Source organism: Choloepus didactylus, chromosome 20, assembly GCF_015220235.1.
Source record: "Choloepus didactylus isolate mChoDid1 chromosome 20, mChoDid1.pri, whole genome shotgun sequence".
NCBI lineage: Eukaryota > Metazoa > Chordata > Mammalia > Pilosa > Megalonychidae > Choloepus > Choloepus didactylus.
Genome location: NC_051326.1, coordinates 55,552,893 through 55,580,085, shown reverse-complemented (window position 1 = coordinate 55,580,085; position 27,193 = coordinate 55,552,893). Strand labels below are relative to the sequence as shown.

The following is a 27,193-nucleotide window of genomic DNA, read 5'->3' as shown; positions in this document are numbered from 1 at the left end:
GGGAGGGGAGAAAGGAAACACACAAGCGAATCAATAAATTTTACAGTGATGGTTCTGAAGAGAGAGAATTGCTTTGAAGGAAACAAAATAGAGGGATGAAAAGGAGAGTGGCAGGGAAAGGGTTACTTACACAGCTGATCAAGAAAGTTGTCTTTGGGGATGCAGCACTTAAGCCGATTTCTAAATGATAAGAAGGATCTAGAAAAATTCCCCCAGGGAGCTTATGAATCTAGACTGGTGAGATGTAGTAAACAATGGTACAATATATGCCATAGGGTAATGCATTTGGCCTATTCATGGGATGTTAAATCAATTTAATGGATGAAGTGTATCATTTTAGTAAATAGAATAGAATATATTACATTATATATAAATGGGTATATGGAGGTATATGTTCTGTTTGCAATGTAATATGTATATCTACCTGTGGGTTGGACTGAAATAAAATTCAAAAGCCACTGCTTAAAACGTGCTGTGGCCTGGGCTGGTTAGAGATGGCTGATCAGAGGGTTGAGTCTTAAAAATGGAAAGGATCTGAAAAGAGAGGGAGAAGGAAAAAATAAAGCAGTAAGAGAGGCAGGAGTGGAGAAAGACTGCAGGCTCCCATGGCTAGGGCTTTTCTGGGCAGGGAGGGGGCATGCCATGTTGCCAATTTCTGTTTTGTAGACAGATGGCAGATGAGGATAAATGAGGGATAAATGTCAGATTCTGGAGGACCAGGAATGTCAAGATGAGAAGTCTTCAGGTTACATCCTGTCTGTTCATCTCACTCTACTGCTCTAAAACCTTCTATGGCTCCCCAGTGCCATAAAGACTTCAAGTCTACAGCAGGACAATCCAGAAGCTCCATCATCTGCTCTGCCTTTCCACTTTCGATTATTACTCTACTCCCTGACTTCCCATCAGTTGCACTAGATGCTCCCCAGCCTGCCCCATGTGGTCACACTTCTGAGTCTCTGCTTATATGCGTCCCCTCCACTAAAGAATGTCCTGTCTCCCAACCTCTGATCTTTGGAATTTTTATGGTCTGGCTCAGTTGCCACTCTTTTCACATAGTTTTTCTCTAATCTTCCAGCCTATGAACAAGAAATACTTCTGTGTTTCTAATACTACACTTTGGTTTCTAATCTTAGAAGTTCTATTGCCTAAACATAAAAGTTCTCAATCAATATTTGTTAATTTACAGGGTTGCATTCTGCGGGGAGAATGTAACAACCTACTGAATCTGTGGAGCCTAGTAGGTCAGTACTATGGCAGCACAGATGATGAAAGGGTGGCAGAGGAAACACAAGACGCTGGAAAACCAGTTGGGAGACCATAAAAGAGGGAACTTTAGATGGACCATTTCTAAGAGGCAGACAAAGATGAGTCCAAATAAAGCCAAAGATTTCTAAGCAGAGCGAGCATCCAGTCAAACTACTGCATGTTTGCCACCTGCTCCTGATATTGCTGCACTGCTTGTCCAAACACAACTGCAGCTGCTTCAGATTCCAACTTTTATTAATTTTGTTCCTTCTAGGGTGGGGAACATGAATTATCACCTCTTTACTCCAACTTTTCTTTTTCTCTTTGAATAGTATCAAACGATCAAAATCCTTGTCATCCACTTCTAATGTGGCACCACCAGAAGGACAACCAGGAAATGAAGCAGCTCTCGCAGAATCCCAAGAGAACATGGTTAAGTGAACGGGGGTCATGGAAACCCTTTTCTTCCTGTCCCACCCCTGTGCAATTTTTCCCATGTGCAGAAAGTAACTGAAGGAACGAGGACATTGGTCCCCTCCAGGGACCATGGGCTTCGCAAAGGAAGGCTGCAAATAAATAATAGGGAAGGCGAAATTGATCTTTCACTATTGCATTCGAGTATAATTTCCTAAGCATCTTTTTGTCTCAGGCACAGGACCAGGGCCAAGGAGGTTACAGAAATGAACTAAACAAGTCCCGGATCTCAAGAGTACTTTTGTCTATTATAAGAGAGAAGATACAAATGCAAAAGAAAAAAAATAAGGTATAAATAGGTATAAATAGCAATAAGATGTGGGTCACAGTCCTATGGGTTCTTGGAGGGAGGGCTCATTTCTCAGCTAGAATCATGAAAGATGCCATGTGGAATGTTGCACTTGAACTCAGCTTTAGAATCAGAAGTACAGAGCTGGGTCTGAACAGGAAAAGGCAGAGAAGCAGAGAGAGTGGTGAAGAGCGAGGCAACACCATAGGCCAAGCAGGGAGGCAGGAAAGAGCGAATACATCACAGCTGATTCTTAGCAGAAAAGGCTGGTGAGTAAAGGCAAGAAATGAAAAACGTGGCTGCAGAGATACCTGCTCAAGCTAAAACAGGTCCCCGCATGTCATTCTGGAGCACGTGCACTTTAGCACCTTATGTGCTTATTTTGTAAACACTTAAAAATTGGATGAATAAGTTGATGGACGATAATAACGTCCATGTTTCTGCTTAAAAGGCTTTGCAATACATATAATGAATCGATGCACAAGATAATTAATGTGTTTGCTGATTAGCATACCCCAAGCAAGAAGTCTGTTTGGGGAAATGGGATGGAGAAAACAGATTTGATCTAAAACTGGAAGAATACGATGGGTGTCTTAAACCTTAAGCCTTCATGTCTATACTTCACTTTGAAAAACAAATTTACAAGATAAAAAGAGCCCTTAGGCAATGGAAATATTCTATACCTTGTTTGGGGTGGCGGTTATAATGGATAAAACTAAAGACTTAACAACAGGGCATTTGATAATTTGTAAATGAATGTTTACTCTGGGGAGGCAGCAGGGTTCTGCCACTGCATACAAGTTGCCCCAATAAGTTTCAAGCAACTGGATTTCACCTCCAACAGTCCTTGCAGCTCACATAATTTAGCTAATTTTGTGACAACCTTCCCTTTCCTTTCAACGTTGGTTTGCTCGTACTTTATTGTTTACCCCAAATCCAAGATTTATTCTATGGGATGTCTTCTTTTCTGCTCTATCCACAACCTTAATGTCATCATGAACTTCTAATGCCATAAATAGAGGTGAATGCCTTTAGGAAAACCTTCCACCCTGATAAATTCCACAAAGACTGAGAGCTCCTGGAGACAGGAAGAGTGTTTTCTTTCTCCATGCGTTCCCAGGGCCTAGCTTGGAGTCTGGCACCTCGCAAGTACTCCTAAACAGCCTGCTGATTGAAAGGAGCAGAGAGGAGCTGGGCTGTATTCCTTAGACAACAATGTGAGGGGATGGGCTGATTTCTTCAGAATTCAGAATTTCTCAGATGCCTTGTTCTATTAATAAATGTTATCAGGGCCTGTTTTGAACTCATTGCTGCTCAGAATCCCCAGGACATATAACTGCTAATGAATAAACTGTGGCACAAGTGATACTGGGCAACCTCCCAGGTTGGTTTAGAAAGGGTGATCGGTTCCACCTCGCTCTCCCGCTCTTTTGGGATGCTTGCCCCGGAAACATCCACCCCCTGTGCATAGAAAGCTCAGGCCACATAGAGAGGCCACGGGTAGACATTCAGGCTGATGGTGCCAGTTGAGTTCCTCGCTAACCTCCAGGATCAATTACCAAATATTGGAGGGAGTGAGACTTTGGCTAATTCTAGTGAGCCTTTGGCTGCTTTCAGTTCCAGCCTTCGAGCTGGCCCAGCTAATGTCAAGTAGGTCAGAAATAAGTTGTCTCTGCTGAGACTTGTTCACACTGCAGATTCATGAGCAAAATAAATGTTAGTGGGGTAGGCCAGTAAGTTTGGGGAGGTTTGTTAGGCAGTCATAGATGACAGAAATGCCTTGGGCAGCTCACTTGCTCTCAGCTGGTACTCAGTTTCTCTATACATAAAATGCCAGAATCGGACAATGCGATTTCCAAGGTCTTGCCTTGCTCTGCTTTCAAAGTTTGTGCAGAGGTGCACAGAACAGCTTCCACTCACTCACACAGTGGCCATGAAACTGCAGGATGGCCTTGAGTCAGTACAAATTCATCCCCACTGGACAGTCAAGGAGAAAACAAGCATAGATGAAGAATGTGGTCAGCTGAAGGTACCTCAAGAGAACAGGGACGGCCTTGTTACAGGTTTCTACACTATTCATGTGCAGATGGGACTGTGTGGGTGGAAAGGCTCACACTGAGCTGTACATGCTAGCCAGGGGTAAGAAATGTGATTAAATGTGGCTAAAATCAACGTGTCAGCAAAACTATAGCCCTTGGACCAACTCTGGCCCACATCCTATTTTATTTTGTCTTTAAAACTGCTTTATTGAGATAGTCACATACTGTAGCATTCACCCATCTAGAGCGTATGATTCAATGGTTTTAGTATGTTCAGAGTTGTGCAACTGTGACCACAATCAATTTTACTACCTGTTTTCATAAACAAAGTTTTATCGGAACACAATCATGTCCATTTGTTTATATATTGTCTACAGCTGCTTCTGTGCTGCAAGGTGGAGTTGATAGTTGCAACAGAGATACCTTATGGCCCACAAAGCCAAAACTCTTTACCATCTGGTCCTTTCCAGACAAGGTTTGTGAACCCATGGACCCCTGCCGGGGACACCCTAAGCAGCTTTGTCATGGGTTCAGTACTAGGGATTATTGATGAAGCACAATTACAGGTGGCTGTTTTCCTACTCTGAGGTGAATGCCTTGAACTTCAGTTTATGCTCAACATGCGGAGAGCAGTACCTAACTCAGAGGGCCGTTGTGAGAAATATTATAAATGAGGATAACGGATGTGATGCAATCCTCTTCAAGCCACTCTCTACAAAGCCATCAGTATCTGAATCTCTTCTAGCGTAATATCTTTAGTGGCTTCTCATTTCACCCAGAACAAAATGCAAATGTGTTACTACAAAGCCTATGGGATCTGGCCTCTGACATCATCTCAGACCACTTCCCTCCTCACTCATTCAACTCTGTCCATATGGATCTTTATTCTGTGGTCCAAACCCACAACCTATCCCCGTCTCCTCTGCCTGGAATTTTCAACTTCTGCTCTATTCCACATATTCACACAGCCAGTTCCTTGTCACTCAGAGCTCGGCCAAAGTGTCACCGCCAAGGGGCCTTCCCAACCACATCTTCTAAAGCACCCCTTTCCCCACGATATCACCTCTACAGATGAATTTAAATTATCTGTGTGCTTACTGGTTTATTGTCTCTCTCCCTAACTAGAATGTTGGCTCCAAAGAGAACGACCTATCTGTCTTATTTGCTTGTGTGTCTCCAACTCCAGAACAGTGTTTGGCACGCAGTAGGTAACAAATATGTGCCAAAAGTAGAAATAAATATTAAAGTGAAAGCCTTTTGTAAACTCCAAAGGTGGCACATACATTCCTTCATGGAGATTTTTTTCCATTCTCTTCCTGTTATCCCTTCCTATTACCAATTTGCTTACCTTGAGTCCACTATAAAAAGTTCTACATTAAGGGCTGTGCAAAGATTAACTAAACATACGCATTAGATTGTTACCAAAGCCATGAGAAAAGTAAGCAATGCAAGTCATTTAAAATCAGATGTTAAAAATTCATTGCATGCTATAGGTAATACAGATCTACTCTAACTTTAGCCAGGGCCCCCATAATTGTCTTCTTAGAACAGTAAACAGTAAACATTCTGGCAGGAACCATACTTACTAGTTCTATTTTGTTATACAACAGTTCTTCCATCAATGGCCAAGTCTTCCGGAAATCACAGACACACACATGCGCGCGCACACACACACACACACTCTCTCACACACTTGCCAAGTTCCAGGTGAGTCATGCCTTACCTGTGTCCGATGCCAGATCACAGATGCCCTGGAGTGGCCCAGCTTGTTTCGGCACGGTCCTTTATCATAATGTATCAAGAGGAAATCATCCTGCAAAGGCAGAGGGAGAACAAGAGTTTAAGGATTGTTTCTGCTGAGTTTGGCGAATGATTCCTGAGTGAGCTTTCTCTTTTTGTCTCTCTCTTTCCTCAAAATAAATAGAGATATGAGAGTGTAATGACAAGACAAAAAGGCCATTCACCCACAGACACCTCAGTGCCCTGGCTACAGCGCCGGAGGTCACCAGTGGTTTCTGGGAGCCCACATTCTCAGGGAGCAGCCAAGGCGAAGGCTGAGTGAGAAGCTTCTTCACACCTTGCTGAGGGGAAGGTGTAAATGCGGGCGCTAGAGGGAGTCCTGGACCAGATTTCAATCTTCAACCTAAAGAAGTGCCGCCCTCAGCACAGCGGCCGCCTCTCGGTTTTGGAGTAAAGAATCTCCTGCTGATACAAGACTTCTGAACAAGTGGGTCAGAGGCTCTCGCTGCTCCACAACACGCTCACCGGCTACTGCATGTGTTTCAATGTGTACCGTTTTCTTTTGCATCTTCTTATCCACCTCAATAGTATTGCTTCCTAGGATTCCATGATTTTCATTTGTGTCTGGCCCATCCTCCTCAACTTGTGCTAGACTTCTCCCCGGAAAGTGCTTCCTCTCCACTCAGACTATTAATTTTTTTTTTTTTTTCATTATTCAAGATCTAGCCCAAGCACCATCTTCTAGCCACAATTTCTCTGACTGTCTAGAAGTCGTTAGTAGCTGCCTTCAGGGAAACATCTTGTCTACCCTCACTCACAGCGTTCTCACACTGTGCCTTGACTTCTGATCACCTGTACATGACTAGATGTCACTAGATTTATGTCACACTTAAGTCAATCTCAGCCCACTGCTTTGCACCCACAACCTCCACAAATGCCTACCAACCATGCAGTGAATGGGTTTTTCTATACAAAATCCTCTGCTCCTCCACGAACAGGAAACACCATTTTTTCCCCATCCAGTTGTCAATAAAAGGAAATGGTCAAGATAAATCATACAAATGAAAGGCTGATGACTGCTTATCCATTTCACTCAGGCTGTAAACACACAGCCTCCTTTTGAGAAGGGAATGAATAAACACAGAGTCCAAGGTGTCTGAGAGAACAGGAAGTCACTCATTTGATGGGAATACTTGGACATGCATCACTGCCTTCTTGCCCTTAAAATCAACTCTGCTAGAAATGCACTAGGTGGGTATAGCCAGCTATGCTTCCTCTTATCTTGAGAATGGGCACCAGTGGATCCCTATTTTAAGGGACCTCATAACCTTTGAGTTTGTTGATTCTATAGATTGAATTTCTTGGTGCCTGAATGCACAGTGGTGTTATCAGTAAATCCTGGCATCTTCAAGGCATAGTAAGGACAAGCCTTCAGTGGGGGTTGGAAACCCCAGCCCCTCACTCTGCCTCACCTCCTTTACATAGACTCTTTATCTGTAAAAGGAAGAGTAGGAGTAGATGAATTCAAAGGCTTTTCTAATATTAGTGTTTGTTTTCTATGAAGCTATTTCTACTTTAATCCACTGTGCATTCTTGCTTCCTTGAACCTTAATTATACTTTCTTTACACTGACACTAATTTACCCACACTGCTGCTATTAGTTAATTTGTCATGCTTATGCCTTATTTTCCCAGATTGCCGATCACTGTATCTTGCACAGTAGATTTTTGAACAGTAGGTTCTTGGATAGTATGTGAATTTGTTGGCTGAAACACAGGCCAAATCATATCACACTACCCAGTTTAAATGTCTTCAATGATCTCCACTGGCAGATGTTGACAAACCTGACTACATATGAGGATCACCTGGATGGTTAATAAAAAATGCAGATTCCTGGGATTCATCCCACAGATTTTGACTCGGTAGGGTCTAGGACCAAGTTAAACTCTCTAAGTGACTTTCAACCAACATATTCTTGCACCAGTGCTTGGGAAGCACTGGCCCCTGTGCTCAAGTCCAAACGCCTTAGCTTGACATACAAACACTTTCATCACTGGCCCCAACTTATCTCTCCAGCATTTCCAGCCATACTCAGGCCACAAACAACTTGTTGTCATTCTTTACCATGTCCAGTTCTTTTCTGGTTGCCTGCCTAGGGATATTCTGTTCTCCTTGCCTGGTGAACTCGCAATCAGCCTTCGACTACTCAACTGTCACTGTCCTACCAACTCCCCCAGACCCTGTCAGTTCCTACATCCCCTGAGCTGCCAGCAGTCTCTGCACCCATTATCATTACTGCACTCTTCACAACTCAGTGCTATTGTGTATTATCAGGTTCTTGCCAGGGAGCAATCACAAGCTGCTCCAAAGCCCATCTCTGCAGCCTCCACATCTGGCCCACTGCAAACTGCAGTTACCTGGTGAATGCTTTTTGAAGAAAATAAGAGCTTATTTAAAAGTCACCCTTCTTATACCCTGACGAAAGCATTCTGATATGGTTTTCTAATACACAAATAATTTCACTGTGATTGCTTATTAATGAAGTACTTGGGCTTAACAATCCCAGGGTCTGCCCAGAGTCTAGATGTATTTTTGTAACAGGAAACCTTTCCTTACTATTGTTCAAAGAAGTTTCATTAAATCCTTTGGTGGAAACTGAAAACAATAGAGTGTGCTAGAGAAAGCTCCCATCGGTGAGATGTTCAAAGATAAAAATGCATTCCTTAGAGTAACTCCAGCACTTAAGGTTTAAAATCCTTGGTCAAACTCAGGCTGAAAGCAGCATGGTCTAGTAACAAAGATGATGACATTTAGGGTTTGAAAGATTAGAGACTGGATGCTGGTTCTATTCTTCATTAGTTCATTGAAAAGACCTAGTTAGAAAAGACCCATAACCTCCTCTTTTACAAAAAGGAAATAATTCCAATTCTCACAGATATATTGTAGATATTAAATGAAATGGGTATCTGGAGCCAGATATACAAAACTGGCACATGATAATTACTTTGATAAATATTAACTATCTATTCCCCTTCTCCCAAAAAGAAAGGAATTGCATGTGACCCTTTCTACCGTAAGTAGTCAATGTTGGAGCAGCATTTACAGATAAGAAGCAGGAGAGAGAGTCACGGTCTACACCAGAGGGGCTCAAGGAGGAGAAGGGGCTGGAGCTGGGTCCCTGGTGGAGAGGTTTGGCCAGGTGGAGAGGTGGAGAAGAGAGTGGGAACAACCACCAGGATCAGAAGGAAGCAGTCTAAAATAATCTACAATTCCTGGATGCCCACATGTGCAAGAAATTGTGCCTCAGGTGGAAAAATTCCTGAGAGGAGAGAAAGGCTGGGTGAAAACCCCTCTTTCTTCTTCAGAGCACTACTGGCTTCAGGCCTTACATTTATGTGCTCGTCTTAAATCATTGTTACAGTCCTTGATAAATCTCCTGGAGAGCAGACTCCCTTTCCTCTAGGATCTGTTTTCTATGGCAACAGAGTCATTTTCAGCAGCTCTTCAACTACAAAGAAAAACAGGAAATTCTTGGCCATGAAAATGGTGACTTTCAATGACGAAAAACTGCAGCGCTGCTTCTTCTGTCAGGCAGAAGCCCCTTCCAACAGACTTTGCCTTTTTGCCCAGGCTTGAACCACACTTCAGAGCTTGAGCCAGACAGATCGGGTATCTCTTCAGAGACTAGAGGAAAGAGTAAACAGCCTTGTGTTCTAAAGAAAAAAGACACTTGGACTTCCCTCCCGTTCCCTGGAACCTTATCAAAGCAGTAAGCGGAGGGAGCAGCAGAAATCAAACTTTATGTCAGTCCATTTCAAATCCATCCCTTAAAAAATCTGCAGAGATCTGATAACTGGAAGTCAAATTGGCATTTCACTTCTTTTCCCCTTGGAGAAAAGTTACAAGGAGTGGTAAATTGCACACCAAATATTAGACACTGTTTAATAATTCAATGATCTGTCTTCAAAAAATGAAACACAACAACATATAACGAGGTTTTGATGGTGCTCAAGGTCCTGGGATGCCTCAGAGATATTCCAAACACCCCCTTCCCAACACACAAGGTTAGGGAATCATCTAGTTGTTTGGCCTTAAGCTAAAGAAAACTAATCCTGCCAAACTGCTTTATTAAACTCACTTAGAAAGTGACAATTAAGGCTCCAGAATTGAAAAAAGAGTAATATTTTCCCCAGATTTGTTCAGCTAAACCAGATTCTCCTGCAAATTTACTAAATAATTTAAAGTTAATAACTCTATTTTCAAAGGAACACCCCACAGGAAGCAATGTATTCAATTTTGTAGGTGGCCATCAAATTACAGACATGTGCCAGTTTGGATATATTATGTCCTCCACAAAATACATATTCTTTTAATCCCATCTTATGGGATATTTGGATAAGGCGGTTTCCATGGAGATGTGACCCACTCAACCGTGGGTGAGAACTCTGACTGAATTATTTCCATGGAGGTGTGGCTCTACCCATTCATGGTTGTGTTTTGATTAGTTCTGGAGTACTCAAGAGCTCAAGAACTGACACAGATGCTAAAGCTGGAGATGATTGGAGATACAGACAGAAGGATGTTTGGAGATGCTAAGCTAAGAGATGAAGCCCAGAGTTAGCCCTGGAGAAGCTAAGGGATGACCCCCAGATGCTTAGAGAGAAACACCCTGGGAGAGAGAAGCAAGGATGCACATGAGCTGAGAGAGAGGAGCTAAGGCAGAAGCCCAGAGACATTTTGGAAGAAGCCATTTGAAACACAACCCATGAGCAAAAGACCAGCAGATGCCAGCTATGTGCCTTCCCAGCTGACAGAGAGTTCCAGACACCATCAGCCTTCCTTCAGTGAAGGTATCCTCTTGTTGATGTCTTAGTTTGGACACTTCTATGGTCTTAGAACTTCAAATTTGTAACCGAATAAATCCCCTTTATAAAAGCTGATCCATTTCTGGTATTTTGCATAAGGCAGTATTGGCAAACTGGAACATTACCTTACATAAAATTCCATCTCAAACACACACTCATTTTCTTCTTGACAATCTATAAGCCTGTCCTTCTCAGGCCAACATTTTATGCAGGGAACAGGCAAACTAGCAAGGCTATTCTGCTCGACCCACAGTTACAAACAGTGCCTCTGTCACTTTAATGGCCTGAGTTGACACTTCTCAGCCATTCTGTGTTAAGCTGAATAACTCTGATACAGCCCCTTCCCACTGACATTTATTCAGAAATCGTGCTTTGACATTAGAGTGAGAGTCAACATAAGAAGGAGCAGTTCTTTTGACAGATCCAAAAGGAACTAACAATGTAAAACACGAATTAGTTCTGACCCCACTTTATATTTTAATTATATCTTAATGGCATAATGCTATTACCGGATGAGCTGAATACATTTTTCCCTGCTGTAGAGAACAGACACAAATATATCCCTTTTGTGACATATGACTTGATTCGTTTTCATTATCACTAATTACAATGGTCTTAGATGATTAGCACTGCTATTTAATTATAGTTTTTTTTAAGAAGTTATAAAATTGAACTCTTCTAAAACTAAAGTTTTAAAATCATTATTTTGGCAAGATGCACTCCCCTACCCTGACTTGAGTTAGGAGGGAGAACAGAATGTTGAAAAGAAGTGCCATTTGCACTACCCACAAAGCTCCAGAAAAAGTTTGGTACTTTGGGTGAGAGAGAAAGGTATACTCGCAGGCACTGAGCAAGGGCAGAGACACACAAGAACTGGTGTGTTTCAGAAACACTCAACAAAGTCTCAGCATAGGGTACACCCGGGAGGCTACTGGCATAAGAAGCCAGAAACTTCTGTTGAGATAGGAAAGGACTTTGTGGGGTTTTTTTTTTTTTTTTGCCCTGTAGATGATGTGAGTGTCCCTGAAGTATTGAAACTGCCCCATGACCAACATGCTTTGCAGTTTCCTGCCTCTATTTATCCTGCTATTCTACAAACAGCCCCCTTAGACAAAACCCATGATCCTATACATCCCTTTAAAACCCAGGCCAAATCCCAAGCCTCACTTTATCTTTTCCTCCCCAGAATCCCTGAACTTACTGTCTTCTGATACCACTGCTCTAATTGAATCGATATTTTAATAAACACAGAGAAAAGGTCTAACAGTGTTACTTCTCTGTTTCATGGAAATAGCCTGTCAGGTGTTTATCTCATTCTAAATCAGAGCCCCAAAATTAAAGACACAGATATAAAGCCTAAGGCTATACTCACATCAAGAGACTCGAGGCAGTACCAGCAGAACGCATGTTTGCAGTTCTTGCACATCATCTGGGCGCAGCCTTCATCACGTTCAATGTACACTTTGCACTTGGGGCAGCGTTTGATCGGGGCATCGTCCTCTTCCATTTTGAAAGCAGAACTATGGGGAGAAATTCATTAGGGCTTCAGCCCAGTAGGATCCCGAGAGAGATCTGTCAGCATCAGCTAAGCAGGAAGCATTAGATTAACTCGAGGCAGTGAGGTTATTTTTTTCATTACATGAAACAAAACAAAACCAGACCACCTTAAGATCTAGAAAACACTAACCAGGAATCTGTGGATCCGTCAGTTAGGGTGACAGTGGAGAAAAAAGGAGAAATAGAGGCACATATCTAAATTTGGAAATGTATGGACAGACAAAAGAAAATTTGGCAAAAGGCTCATGAGAAAAAGTAACGGATTTATGGTCAAATTTTATGTTATTATCCATATATTCGCACACTTTCCAAAGTTTCGATGTTTTTACGAATTTTGTTTTATTATCAGAGAAAATGAATGTTACAAATGCATACACACACTAATTGCTTTGTTAGATATACCTAGTTTGTATTTACAAACTTGGTTTCAATGAGAAATCTGGTTAGGTTTGCAGTGGTTAGCAGAGAGGCTTTAAGTGCTGGTTCTTTGAAAGACTAGCTGTAAACTAGTGTCTCTGAGCCTCGGTTTTCCCATCATTGTGAGCATAACACAAGAATATGTTTGAAAAGAGCACAGTGCGGTATTATCAAGCATGGGGGAAGTACCTGATAAATAGCAGCAATAATACTATCTTGCTAATTAAAAAAATAAGATGGATATTTATATATGACTACAGAAAGATGCCATTCCCATGACATTAATGTTTTAAAGAAGGCTAAAAACATGCCTGCAAACACCTGGAAGATCAAACAGCAAACTGTTAAGAGGAGTTATCATTGATTATAGGGAAACATTTGCTATATTGGTTGAACTCATTGCACCAATCAAATATTGCCAGGAGAAAAAATGATTTCCCTTTGGAGAGAACAGCCTTTTAAGAACTTAACACACTTATGAACATAAATGCACCCAAGTTGAGTGAATTCTGGCATTCGGGAGTGCAATATGCCTGAAGGATCTTCCCAAGCACCACAGTCAATATAAGTATTAAATATAGTTTCACTCTAGTATTATCTGATTATTTGTACCGAATTTTCTATCTGGCTGCATCCGGAGGATTTTCATAAGTACACAGCTCCTCCACCGTGAGGTAAACCTGAAGTATACTCCGGCTGAATATGATTCTGTTTTGTCCATTAGTAGAGAGTTTCAGGTTAAGAAGTACTGAGAAGGTAGTAGTACAACCTAGGCATTAGGAGCATGGAATCTTGAGACAGATGGACACATCCTAGCTACCCTACTTTGTAGACTATCAGTCTGATTCTCCTCATCTGCATAAACGAGGATAATACCATGAACCTCAGAGGGGTGTTGTCAGGATTAAAAGAGTTTACAGTTGTTAACCACATCAACCCAGAATAGACAAGAGATAGTGAGCATTTAGTAAATGAGAGCTGTAATTAATACTGTGGCTGGAAGATAATAAAACTGCCCATAGGAGGAATCTAGACCCGGCATCATGGGATGGAGAACATCTTCCTGACCAAGGAAAGATGTTTCATTTTCCTTTCACTCATTTAAAAGGGGAATTTCTCTTTTATATGAATAACTTGATTGCTTCACATGGGCAAATACCTCCAATCTGCCCTCTACTTAACTTCTACATTCTGGAAATCAAGACCTCCTAATTATTTTGAATCCGACTATATGAGAAGTTTATTTCTTCTTGGAAAGTTCTGAAGTGTCTAAAACCCTAAGTATAAGTCAAGTGATTCATTTGAGAGCCTGGTATGCCAAGATTTGGGATGACAAAGATCAAATAAACAAATGATGTCAGGAGCTCAGCCAAACAGAAGAATAAGCCACATCAACAGACGAATTAAAACACATTATGACTAGTAATGTATTCTCTAGAGACAATCTGCAATGGGAACACAGAAATGAAAGTCACTAACCCTGCCCTAGGGAACTGGGAAAGCGTCACAAAAAAGGGGATGTGAGCCATCTTGAAGGATGGCAAAGAGCATTCCAGGAACAGGAGGGCAGTGAAAGGGCAATCCAGGCATAAGGAATAAATGTGCAAGCCACAGAGCAGTGAATGGGTGTGTTCCAGGGATAAGCGTCACTGTAGCTGGAGAGCAAGTCAAGTCGTGGGGAATGGGGTGGGAAGAGGGAAACCGGGGAGGAAACAGGGAGCAGCTAGGTGATAACACCTCTGGCCAACCCACAGGTGGTGGGAGATGGACAGTGATGGGGATTCCTTTATCAAGGACATGGGCTGCATAAGGATGGGGCAGCTTGATATCTAGTTGAACAACATGAAACTGTAGACTCTGTAGGTCAAAAGGAGTTGGATGTTATCAACTTGTTAAGGTTCAACCTAATAATTTACATAGGTGCATATATACAATAATGTACATAGGTACATACATATAACAATGCTGGAGTTTGAACCTCGGCATAAAGCCTGACAATCTGGCTATGGGGAAAGAGGACAGAAATGGAGTAATGTCTCACCATCTCCTTCTTCACAGACTCACCATTTTAGGAAGATGTGGACACCTTTGCCCCCGGTACTCGGCAATCTGATTTTGGTGAGCTCTCTGTTATTTATAAACACTGTCTACTTACTGGGTTCCCATACCCTAATCCCCCATTTTGGATTCCCTGCATCACCATAGAGTCTTGGAAAACTTCTGATATCACAAGACTTAAAATACTTAATAGTAATGCACTATTCATACATTTGTCTTTTCAAGTAGGCAGCACATTACTTGTTTTTTATACATTGTTATAATCCCTGGACTCTGCATAGGGCCTGGCAGTCAGTCAGTTATGAAAAATGAACAAACAGACAAATAAATACATAAAGGCTTGAATGAGACTCAAGAGGATGAGTGTACGATGCAGTCATGTCCTCCCTGGTGGCCTTCAGGAAGGAAGCATGCTTCCTTCTCCCAGCCCTCCCATGTTTTTTATGGCAGCTTGTGCTCAGAATTACCTGGTTTCCCCTGGAAGGAAGGTGATCGGCATGGTTTCTTGGCAGCTTTGGCCCGGGTGCCAGCTGGCTTTGCAGACGGAGCAGAATTCCATGTCACAAGCCTTGCATTGCACCAGCTGAGGGGTCTGCAGGCCGATGTCCTGGAGCTGGCAGACGGCCTGGCAGGTGGACGCAGGGCACCAAGTCCGGCAGGGATCTAGGAGCACTTCTAACATGGGAAAACACAACAGACAAATCAAATTCTGGAGACAGAAGGACGGTGCTGTGTTCCAGGATTGAGGACTCGTGTCGATCCATTGCTTAACATTTTTAGCTGCCAGGATAATGCCCGGATAATTTAGTTAGAGGTGCCTGGCCCTTGACGATTTGGTGCCTGCCTGGTTCTTCAGCCTCCCCGCCAGTCACTCCCACCGTCTCCCCGAACACTCATGTGGGAGAATGACAGATCTTCAAATACCCCAGGGCACTGCCTCTACTGGAAGCGCTCCTGGCTCCCCGGGGTAGCCCCACTTGTCCCTGAGGGCTCAGCCAAGATCCCTCTGGAAACCTTTACCTGACTGCCCAGTCGGGGATTTTTCTGGGTGCCAATGTACCGTGGGCTTTACTGCACTGTATTGTGAGAATCTGCTTTCCTGTGTGCCTCCCTTTGGAGACACCTTTCTCAAGTCAGACATGTGTTTTTAATCTTATATCCTTGCAACCCGGTTGAGTATATAGCACATAATAGGCCCTCAGAAAAATGTGTGTTAAAGGATAGAAAGAAAGGAGGGAAGTAAGATGGCTGCAACAGTTTTCCAATCAAATGGTTCATCTACTTAATACCATCTGACCTCCCAAATTGAAATCTAAGCCACAGGCTAACCACGGCATAGATTTATCACTTTGATGGCCAGGTTTTCCCTCCAAAGTGGAGCACGAGTTACTAAGAAATCCAATCTGAATGAAATTAGAATTAAGAAGTTTATTTTTTAAAAACAGAATACCTTGACACTCATTCCTTCACATCCTGGTTCAAAAATTGCATTTATTTATAAATGATTGGTCCTGAGGTGTCCTTACTTATGAACCTGGTAATTAATTTTATTTACCCTCATGTACAGTGTGACACTGAATTCTTAATGAAAGGAGAGTGGGAGGGAAAACCCACACGGAATGCTAATTCTTTGCCAAAAAGCTATCTGAGGCCAAAGGATTATGGTACTATTTCAAAGGGCTTCAAGTAAGCTGCTGATTTCTAAGCTTTTCAGCAAGATTGTTCTTGGGAAGTAATTGGAGATAATTGAATTTTGCTAGAGGAACTCGGAAGACAAACGGAAAGGTCTTTGCAAATACCTCGGCCGGACTGGCAGCCAGGGCAGGTTCAGTTCACCTGTGGGTTGAAAGCATTATTTATTCTTACTGGGAATCTATTAACATGTCGGGGGCTTTAGGTGGGCCAAGACCTCATCAAAACACATTGCCACAGAATAAACAGCAATTTGGTTACTAAATCATTAGGTGGGGTCGTTTTGACAATATGCGTACATACATACATACACACACACATGCACATCCTTTGTATGTTTTTCCATATTCCTCAATTAAATGGGGAAGCCAGTGCAGCCACCTGCGACAAGCTCGAGTCAGGTATAATCTTAACAGTGGCTTAATCATCTAATACAGGGATGACTAAATGTAATCTAATGGCCCTGTAAAGGAACAGAAAGTCACTTCTTTGTCCTTGTGGGCCACACGGTCTCAGGTAAAACTCAACTCTGTGTTACAACACAAAAGCAGCCGTAGACAATAGGTAAAGGAATGCAAGTGGCTACGTTCCAAAAAAACTTTGTTTACAAAACACACCACGGCAAGACGTGACCCACTGGACATAGTTTGCCCACTTCTGATCTAACGTAAGTCCCCCCGACCCTCTTTTTAAATAAAAGGATGAATTAATCAATGGTTTGAAATTACCAAATTGGAAGGTCTGGCCGAAGATTTCGAGGAACTTGGGAATATAAAGGAACTCTGGAGGGGTGTTAGGGAAAATGTGCTATTCTTTTATTGATGTTCATTATAATAATGAGAAAGCAGCTCATGACATTCCTGATAGTACATAAAAATGAATACAATTAGCTGTGGTCCTCTTAGCTGATATTTACAATATTTGCTCTTTTAAGAATGTTCTTGGCTGTCAGAGCCAATGAACTGGGTTTGTCAAATGTAGTCACTGCCTCTGGGGACACACATGCTGGGCTTGGGTTCTGAGACCCTCCACATGGCACCTATCACACAACTCTGTAAGATGCAGGGGCTCCCTGGGCTACACAGCATAAAACACATTAAGAACCATCTTCAAACTGTTCTTTCCCATCCGACACTGTGTGTAGTGCTGGTCTACCTGAGATCCTAAATGGATAACATGGCATAGCTATCTACGGGACAATTCGTCCGATCCAGAAACTTCCCGTTAAAACTGCTGCCCCTGCCCCTTCTCTGGCACTGAGGAGCCCCTGACAGTCAGGAAGGGGCAGAGTTTCCAAAGCTGTGTCCAGGTCTCTCCATGCTTTTTACTGACATGTGCTATCTCCATTCATCCTCCTTGCATGATGAAACGAAGACGCTCGATGCCACCTCATAATGAAAGTACTGATTATATGACGGATTGGATGAGACCTAAAGTTCCATGGCAACAGTTTACAATTTTTGGCATTTGTACTCACAGAGTTGTGGCCTGGCACTGCCTTTCCCCCCAGGGACAGATTCCCTATTAGAAAGGTAAAGGGCAAATAATCTGTCCAATATGCCTAGAACAAAAACCCTGCCTGTGCTGTCTGGCATTTATTAAACCCCGTGAATACAGCCGAGGCTTAGGGGCTCAGACTTCTATTAATATTCTAAATCACTTTTACCACTGCTGAATTCTGTTAGCTGTGAGTACAGGACATGAATAAATAAATAAGAAAATCCACACCAGGCAACACCAGAAAGTTTTTCTTTTGAGAATACATACACATACCCACATATACTATCCATGTCTACCTAATCTACAATATACATTAGATATGCTATATCTAATATAAAATATATTGCATATAATTTGTTTTCTGAAAAGGAAAACCATGTTTTCTGCAAACTAGAATACATTGATCATTGCTCCAATCTCCCAAAGATATGTCCATAATAGATTAATGAAGCAGGGCCCTATGCCTCACTTATGAAAATGTCCAAGACTTTTTTTAAAGGTGCTTTTATTTATAACAATAGTTTTGTTTTGTTTTTTAAATTTCAGAAGCACACAGTAAAATAAAATGCATCCAATCTACTTTCATGTATTAGCTCTTATCCTACTTCCTGGTTGGTGTATCCACTATAGGACTGAGGTGGATGTTTTGATCCCCTGGTGAGAAAAGTATAATTTTCAGAAATCCTCAGTTTTGGTTACGCCCCTGTTACTGGTGGGTAATGTGGGCAAATTATTTCATCAACTCTTTGAGATTTATTTTCCTTAGAAAACAAAGAACAAAAACAAGAAGACTTGACCATTCAACATCTATTTGACGGGTAGTATACTAGCAATGGGATAAAGAAATGAGTAAGCCATAATTCCTGCCTCTAAGATGGGATGAGTGAAGGAGTGATCAATGTGTCAATCAACACATGCAGCTTAGCATAGCTAGTGCTCAAATAGGTACATGTATACCTTATAATGGGACAAGCCAGTCAACTCTACCTCTCTCGAAAGCCTGCCCCACTTCACAGATTTTGGAGTTATCAAGTTGGGGAAGTAGGTACTCAGAAGGAGAAAACAAAAACATTCCATACCCCCCTTCCTGGTTTCCTGCTTACCAAAGGCCCCAGCTAGTAGAGGAGAGAAGTTTAAATTAAAACCAAAGGTGTTTTATGGAACACTGTATATGGTGTTACATGGGGCATTCTAAAACTAAATGGAGAGAATGCCTGTGACTTAAATTGACCACAAGATGTTTTGTTAACTAAATGTTATCAGAAAATCATGGAAGAGTCTGAGTTTTCTTCTGGGGACACTCTCAACTTACTATATTTTAAAGGGATAGAACAAGTCAAAATTTGCTTTCTGATCACATCTCAAAACTTGTAAATGTACTGGCTATATTTTAGCTCTAACTTTTCCAACATTTTAACATTTCATCCAGACAGATCTTTTGTCTTATTAAGAATCCAATTTTTTTTAGATTTTAGCAAAATGTTAATAAAATGTTTTAAATGATAGATTTGAAAGATTGTTTTAAACCTTTCAAGTTGGCCTGTTCTATGCAAAAGAAAAAAAAATCATCTCTGACTAAGCCAAAGTACTGAAGGAATAACAAAAGTTAGGTAGGAAAATTTACCCAGCTGCATTTTTAAATTAAATTCAGTGTCAGAGAAAGTTCATTTCTTGTAATCCAAACAATTGCCAGTTTCTGTCAAAATTCTCTCTGGAAAATGCTTTTAAAGACACTGAAAATTGCAGAAATACAAATTAATCAATTTTAGATCTCTACATACTTACTTTTATACCACATGGTCTTACATTTAAGCTATAAACTATTGCAAACCAAAATGGCATTTGCCATTTAAAGAAACAAGGTCTTGAAAACAAATTTCAATGTCATCAAAAATCCTATTTTCTACTTTTTAAGTTGGCCATACTTTATTTTTTTTTTTTTTAAAGTAAGCCTTGAGAGGAAACATAGCTATCTTTAGCATTTCTTTTTTTAAAAAGATCTCTGCATTCAACTAAACTAGGAGACTCTTGATATTTTCCTATAGTCTATTTTGCATTCCATTTCCATCTTGACTTTGTTTTTCATTTAAACATGAAACCCAGGGTTGTGTCTCAATAGTGAATGCCTGACAAAGTCAAGAATCTGAAACTAGATCTGAGAAAGTAGCACCTAGATTTAAGGAAGAGGGAGGGTAGATTTCAGCTATTACAAACTATTCTGGTTTACTAAAAGCTGCCATTATGCAAAATACCAGAATGGATTGGCTTTTATGAATGGGGATTTATTAGGTTACAAATGTAAAGTTCTACGGCCATAAAAGTGTCCAAACTAAGGCATCAACAAGAGGATACCTTCACTGAAGAAAGGCTGATGGCATCTGGGGTTCTCTGTCACATGGGAGGGCACATGGCTGGCTCTGCTGAATCTTCTTTCCTGGATTTAGCTTCTGGTTTCAGTAGCTTTCTTCAAAATGTCTCCGGGCTTCTGCCTCAGCTTCTCACTTAGCTTCTCCCGTGGGCAAAATCTGGATTACGTATCTTAGCTTCTCTCCAAAATGTCTCTCTCAGCTTCTCCTTAAGCATCTGGGGGTCCTCTCTTAGCTTCTTTGGGGCAAACTCTGGGCTTCATCTCTTAGCTTAGCATCTCCATACATCTTTCTGTCTGCATCTCCAACTGCCTGGATCTGTGTCAGCCCCTGAACTCTCTTAAGGACTCCAGTAAACTAATCAAAGCCCAGCTTGAATGAGCAGGGTCACACCTCCCTGGAAATAATCTAATCCAAAGGTCCCACTCACAGTTGGGTGGGTCACAAGTCCATGGAAACAACCTAATCAAAAGATCCCACCCATAATAAGTCTGCACCCACAAGACTGGATTAAAAGAACATGGCTTTTCCCAGCTCGGCAAATAAATTCATTAACCTTCCCTCTAGGTGGGACATGACTCGCAGGGGAGTGAAAATCTCCCTGGCCACATGGGACACGACTCCCAGGAATGAGCCTGGCCCTGGCATCCAGGGTTTGAAAATGCCTTCTAGCCCAAAAGGGGGGAAAGAAAGGTAACAAAATAAGGTCACAGTGGCTAAGAGATTTCAAAGAGTCCGGAGACTATCCTGGGGGTTACTCTTACGCAAGCTGCAGCTAGATATCCCAAATGGCCACATTATGCCATGCCCTTACCAACAGAAGTCCTGAAATACCTAGGTCTGTATCTGAGAGTCTATAAAAGTTCTACTCACTAAGTTTATCTCTCAGAAACTTAAATCTACTGGAGAGAGTGTTCCTATACCAGACAAGTCCTAAAACCCAGAGGCAATAGCCTCTTTAAGAACAACCACCAGTTGCAGCCACCTTCCCCACAATGTCAACATCCCTTTCCAACATGAACAAATCAGGGTGGCCACTGCCTAGACATCCCTGAAGATCGAGAAAGTGATTAAACAAGAGGAAGGGGTAACATCAGACAAGACAGGATTTAATGAAGGATTACGAATACTGAATCTTCATGTAAATGTGTTTTTTTAGATGCTAGGGTATTAGAAAAGCTAGAAGGAAATAACTGAAATGGTGGAACTATAACCCATAACATTTTGAAATTTGCTCCATAGCTCCTCGTTAAATTGTACTTAGAAACTGATCACCTTTTTGCATAAATGTTATATTTCACAATAAGGAAATAACTGAAATAGTGGAACTGTAACCCATAACATTCTTTGAAATTTGCTCCTTAACTACTTGTTAAATCACACTTTGAAAGTTATCACTGTTATGTATATATATATATGTGTGTGTTAAATTTCACAATAAAAATGGTATAAAAAAAAGAACATGGCTTTTGTGGGGGACATACTAGATTCAAATCACACAAACTATGCTGAAAGTTTTAGAATTCGGATGCATTATCTTCTCAGTAAAGTTAGGCATAAGGAGCTTCACCTCCACACTTTTGTTATTTTGCTGTTTTTCAGATGAGCCTTTGGCTCACCTGAATATATATGAAAAGAGAGGCCAAATGGAGTCAAATCATTTGTTTAAAATATCATTTAAGATTCTGGAGTATTTCAGGGAGCAAAGATACAGACCTTTCCTGGAGATTCAAAGCATTTTAATGAGTTGCACTGCAATCTCAAAAATAATGTTAATACCAATCTGCCCTCACTCACCAGATGATCTGCTTTCCTGAAGTTGCATCATGCCTGGCTTCAGCAACTGTGCAGAACAGGGCATTGTGGGAAGGGTCAGGACCAAGTGTCAGAGGATCTGGTTCACCCCCATCCACCCCACAAGACACACACATACCTAGCAGGGGTTTCAAAATCAGGCCCAGTCAGCTATCCTCTCTGAGTATCAATTTAATGACAAATTAACATTGCAGAGTTGTATCAATTTATTGAGATAAGTGATTCAATTATTAATTGAGCAACTACTAGTTAGCCTGCACAGGTGGTGAGGCATTAATGCAAACTGAAAGTGCTACACATTTGATTCCTGTTAGCAGGGTGATAGGGATGATTACAATTACCACTCTGTTTAGCCCCAGAAGCCCCTTCCATGCCTTGGTTTCTTTTAAATTCAGGCCCAGTCTAAGAGTTTAGACTTCAATCATTAGGTCTTAAACTGGCTGAGGAACAATGCCCCACAAGGATCATATCTCTTGAAACCACCCCCATATGCCCATACCTCTATGAACAGTGTATCATAAAATTCTTCCTGCTACCAGACTACCAGCAAGGCCTTCAAACATTGAGCTGCACACAGAATTCAAAATGCCAGTTGAATTTCAGAAATGCAGTTTACAATCAGCCTTTTCACTCTTACTGTAGCCAAGTGATGTACAAACCTTATCTATCAAAAGAGTTCTCCCAAAGTTATTCAGATAAGGTGACAGGAATTATAAAAGGCGAATATACTGGGACACCTACCTCTTTCAAATTGTAGCTTTTTATATCTTTGCATAATTTCAGCTGCAACCATGCATTCAATCTAAGGGGAAAAATACAAATTGTATAACAAGATGAAGGCTAGAATATAATGCAATGTAAATCTAAACAGAAACCAACACATCCTGATAAGCTAAGGAGCATATATTTGTACACATTAAAAAATAAAAACAAAAAACCAAAACTTGATGTATTTAATTGCACATGCCTCTTTCTCCTGGAGATGGCCCTGTTTAGGGCAGGCAGCATCAGGGCAGCTAATTGCAGTTTCTAGTCCTTCTTTGATCAAGAGCTCAACATATTGTTTCAGGCACTGAAAGAAAAACAGAGAGGGGGTCTGTAAACATCTTTACTTCCTTAAGGCCCAAGAAGCAGTGATGTATTTAAAAAAAAAAGTGATCGATCAAGCAGAATTGTTCCATTACAATTTTCTGTTTTCACTGTGCAGCCTATAACAACCACCAAATTAGAGATTTTATTCATTCAACAAATGTTTACTAGGTACCTAGTGTGGGCCAGGAACTGCGTGCTTGACAACGAAGCTAGAGCTGTGGGTTAGAGCTCTGTGAAAAATCTTAGCCAACATGAAATCCAGTAACTTCTGACAGTAGGAAGACAGGCAGTGAAGGAGGTTAGGAAATGGTAATTCTCAAATATATATTAGGTGTCAGGCACTGTACTAAATTCTTTATATTACATTATTTCATTTAATCCTTAGAACAGTCTTACAAGAATGTATTATTACCATTCCACCTTTTAGAAGTCAAAACTAAGACACCTAAGAAGGAACTTGCCAGTTTACTCAGCTACAGAGGGCAGAGACTGGATTTAAACCTGTGTTTGCTTGACACTAGAAACTTCATGCTTTTCTCAATGAACTACTTGGGAGTGCTGCTTAAAATCTGGAAGCAAGTCAAAAAAGATCAAATGGTAAACACAAAGTAATAGTTACTATAAAAGATTGTGAGATCTTTCTCAGCACCAATTTACTCTTGCTTTACAAAGTCTTAATAGTATTAGGAATCCAGTGTTTCCCTGAAAATCACATCATAAATACCAGTTTAAAACAAAAATACCAGCTGCTTCAGGTGAGCTCACTACCAAAAGTGACTAGAGACACAAACTTTGAAGGGATTATGTAAGAATTCAAAGACCATGGGTATCTGGGTCATTAAATGAGGGGAAAAGGGAAAACAAGGTACAATATCTTAACAGCAACCACAAATCAACTTTTAGTCACAGCCCCAGTACAGTATTTGGGATTCATAATAGCAACAATATTATAATAGCAAAATGATAATATTATGATAACAATTTATCAAGAAAAGCCTCCGAACTGTTTCCTAAACCCAACCCCCCGACTACCCCCCAGAAAAGTATAATTCTTTTCATTACAAGACTGTGTGGTTATTATTGAAGGAAGAATCTAAGGTGACACAGTTTCAACTCCTACAAGTCTACAAGTTCCATGGTCTAGAACAAGTCACTTCATCTCTCTCTCAGCGTCATTTGCCTGACTTATAAATTGTAGTCGTTTGACCTGTCTCACAGGGGAGTTCTAAGAATTTGATGCAAGGGAGAGTCCAGAAAAAGATAAGGAAAGTATTATATGCTCAATAGATAAAGAATAATTTGCTTTAAATTGATAATTCACTCCACTCTAAAAAACCAGAATATCTCATTCATTAAGGACTCTAGATAGCTATCTCTTTAAAAAATAAAAATGGAGGCAATTTTCAAAAAGAGCCATTTCCCCACATTTTTCTCAAGAGCAATAATAAACATAAAGTTATGGTTTCATGCACAAATTGCAATGTGGCCAACTATAAACTCATGTCCCTGAGTGGCAGCCCGCATTTTTATTTTTTGTTTTGATCTGTTCAGTCTCCCGATGATTGCAGAGGCCCCAAACTTAGATTATTCTCAGACACAGCTGGATTTAGGAAGACTTCTCAGAGTACTGAGTATGGATGAGCTGAGACTTGGAACTCCATTCAAGGCACAAGATAGCAGAAGTTCCAGAGACAAACTCATTCAAACACATACAAACACTGTCCCCAGAACGGGAGGGGCAGAGAATAAAACCAGGGAGGGGTGAAAATGTTGGATCTCCATCAATGAAGTCTGAAACAGGGTATGGGCAGCATGAGCCAATCTGTTTTGGGAGATATTGCAGTGGTGGGACTAGAGTGATAAAGCATGGGGACAATGGCCTGTTTACAGCTGGAAGACAATTGGAATGTCCTGTTTATATCTCAGTGCAACATGAGGAGGTAGAAAGACCATCAGCTTTGGGGCTAGACAGTGTAATCCTTTTTCTACCACCTTCTAGTCTAAAGTCACAGACAAGCTACTTAATGTGCTTGGGCCCCAGCTTCCTCAATGCTAAAATAGGAACACCCATCTTGCCCGGGCTTCTGTGACAGAAATAAAGTAGATACAAACACTAGCACAATTTCTGGTTCCCAGTAGTGAACTAAACAGTGACTGTTATTCTCTGTTGTTTGTCTTTCTGTGTGACATGTTTCTTATAGTTACAGATTTGAAAAAATCAACACCTCAGCAAGAAGATCATTATTTTGCATTCTATAATTAGGTTTGCTTAAATTGGGATTCTGGAGGCCACTGGGATGCCTTAAACTGATACAATGCTGAAACTTGCACGTTATTGTGCAGATCCGTATATAATGAGAGAGCTTGATTCTCCCTAAGAAGCAAAATACAACAGAACTATTAAAACTGGTTTGAAATGTACACCCTGGGGATGTCTAGATCTCTAAATGCCATTGTTCAAGAGCTTGCATATGGTAAAGAATAGTGAGTCATGTCTGGCTGAAAGCTACCAAACTGAATATTCTATGCCATTTGAATGCATCTGCACAATTTGCAAAGTGATTATGTTCTGGAAGCATCAATTTGTTTACTATATAAAGATAGATGAGGAGCTCAGTGCCCAGCCTCTCATCCATCAAAAACAAGCTGTCTTTTTCCAGATATAAAATGGGTCATGACTCACATGCTATGTTTTTAAATCTAATAGCAAAAAGATGTCTTCAAATGAGCATAACAAGTAGACAGAGAGAAACGTCCGTACAAATAAGTACAGTCTATGAGCTTATAATGAGGCATTTTCCTATCATATATCATTAATAATAAAAATAGCTACAGTAATCCAATGCCTTATAAGCACTCTATGTTAATCATTTTACCTTTGTTAGCCTACTAAACAAACCTGATAATTTTAGAAGGTATTATTACCCCTGCTTAATAGATGAGAAAACCAAGGCTCAGGGAAGTTAAGCAACTGGTCCAAAGTTGTAGTTTATAAATTAGGGGATCTAGGACTCAAACCTAGGTGTACCTGACTCCAAAGTTGGTGGCGGCTTGAGGTTTTTTATTTTATTTTATTTTGGGGGCCTCTTTCTCCTCAATTACAAACTATTTTATAAGTAATCTTTTATTAAATATTTTTCATTGCCTGGTAAACTTTTTCTTTGAACAAAGAATTGTAGATACTTTAAACTGGCAAAATTTGCATCAATTCAGATATATTTCCTTCACATGATCATGATGCCAGGAATGCAAAGACGCTCTAAGATATTAAGATATTTACAGCCTACTGTGGGCAAAAAAAAAAAGAAAAAAAAAAACAACCGATAATTATAATACATGATGTTATGTGCTCCACTAGAGGAAAAACAGAGAAGCCCCACCCAGGTGGGTTAGGGGAGGCTTCCAGAGATGAAAAGTTAGCCAGAGGGACAGGGGCATTCCAGGAAAATGGGAATCAGCTGAACAAAGGGGGAGGGACAGTGGCATAAACCACAGAAAGTTCCAGAATGTTCCAGTCATTTCATTTTCCATTTTCTCTTCCAACTCTTCATAACCCTGGTCCAAAAGATGTGCAACCACACTGCTAATTCGTGAGATCAACCTCTATTGTGTCAGAATTTTCCTTCTAAGGAACAGGGGCCCAGGGATTCATATCTGCCTTGCTTAAAACTGCAGCAAGACTGAATTTTGTCTGTTGTCTCCCTTTATGGCTGTTTGGCTGCTGAGGATCATCACAGCAGAGGAAAACACCTGAGTGACTCATACTTATCAGGGATCCATGACTTAAAACATTACATGAAGACATGACCAAACAATACCAGAGGAATCCCAATAAACACTGTTTAAAGAGCAAGGACCCTGGAACCACTCCAAACTGAGTTTGACTTCCAGCTCAACCACTTATCAGACTGCTGGGTTATGTGGGCAAAGTACTTCATCTCTTGGAACCTCAGGCTCCTCAAAATGTGGAGTGAGATAAGCCTGGAATGTAGAAAAGTGATCACTCTACAGCTATGGTGAGGGGTTGACAGCAGTTCCCCCAGA

The 27,193-nt window shown here is 41.0% G+C and overlaps 1 protein-coding gene across 2 annotated transcripts in view; it reads right to left on the bottom strand.

The window, feature by feature from the left end:
- RNF144A (ring finger protein 144A) overlaps nucleotides 1-27,193 on the bottom strand; it is a 138,135-nt gene that overhangs the window by 11,178 nt on the left and 99,764 nt on the right. For both annotated transcript variants that reach the window (XM_037813070.1, XM_037813071.1), the window contains 5 exons: nucleotides 23,025-23,129; nucleotides 22,799-22,859; nucleotides 15,152-15,359; nucleotides 12,025-12,172; nucleotides 5,771-5,860 (listed from right to left, as the gene is read on the bottom strand). In XM_037813070.1, coding sequence (XP_037668998.1) covers nucleotides 5,771-5,860; nucleotides 12,025-12,172; nucleotides 15,152-15,359; nucleotides 22,799-22,859; nucleotides 23,025-23,129 — 612 coding nt within the window. The remainder of the gene's footprint in view (nucleotides 1-5,770; nucleotides 5,861-12,024; nucleotides 12,173-15,151; nucleotides 15,360-22,798; nucleotides 22,860-23,024; nucleotides 23,130-27,193) is intronic.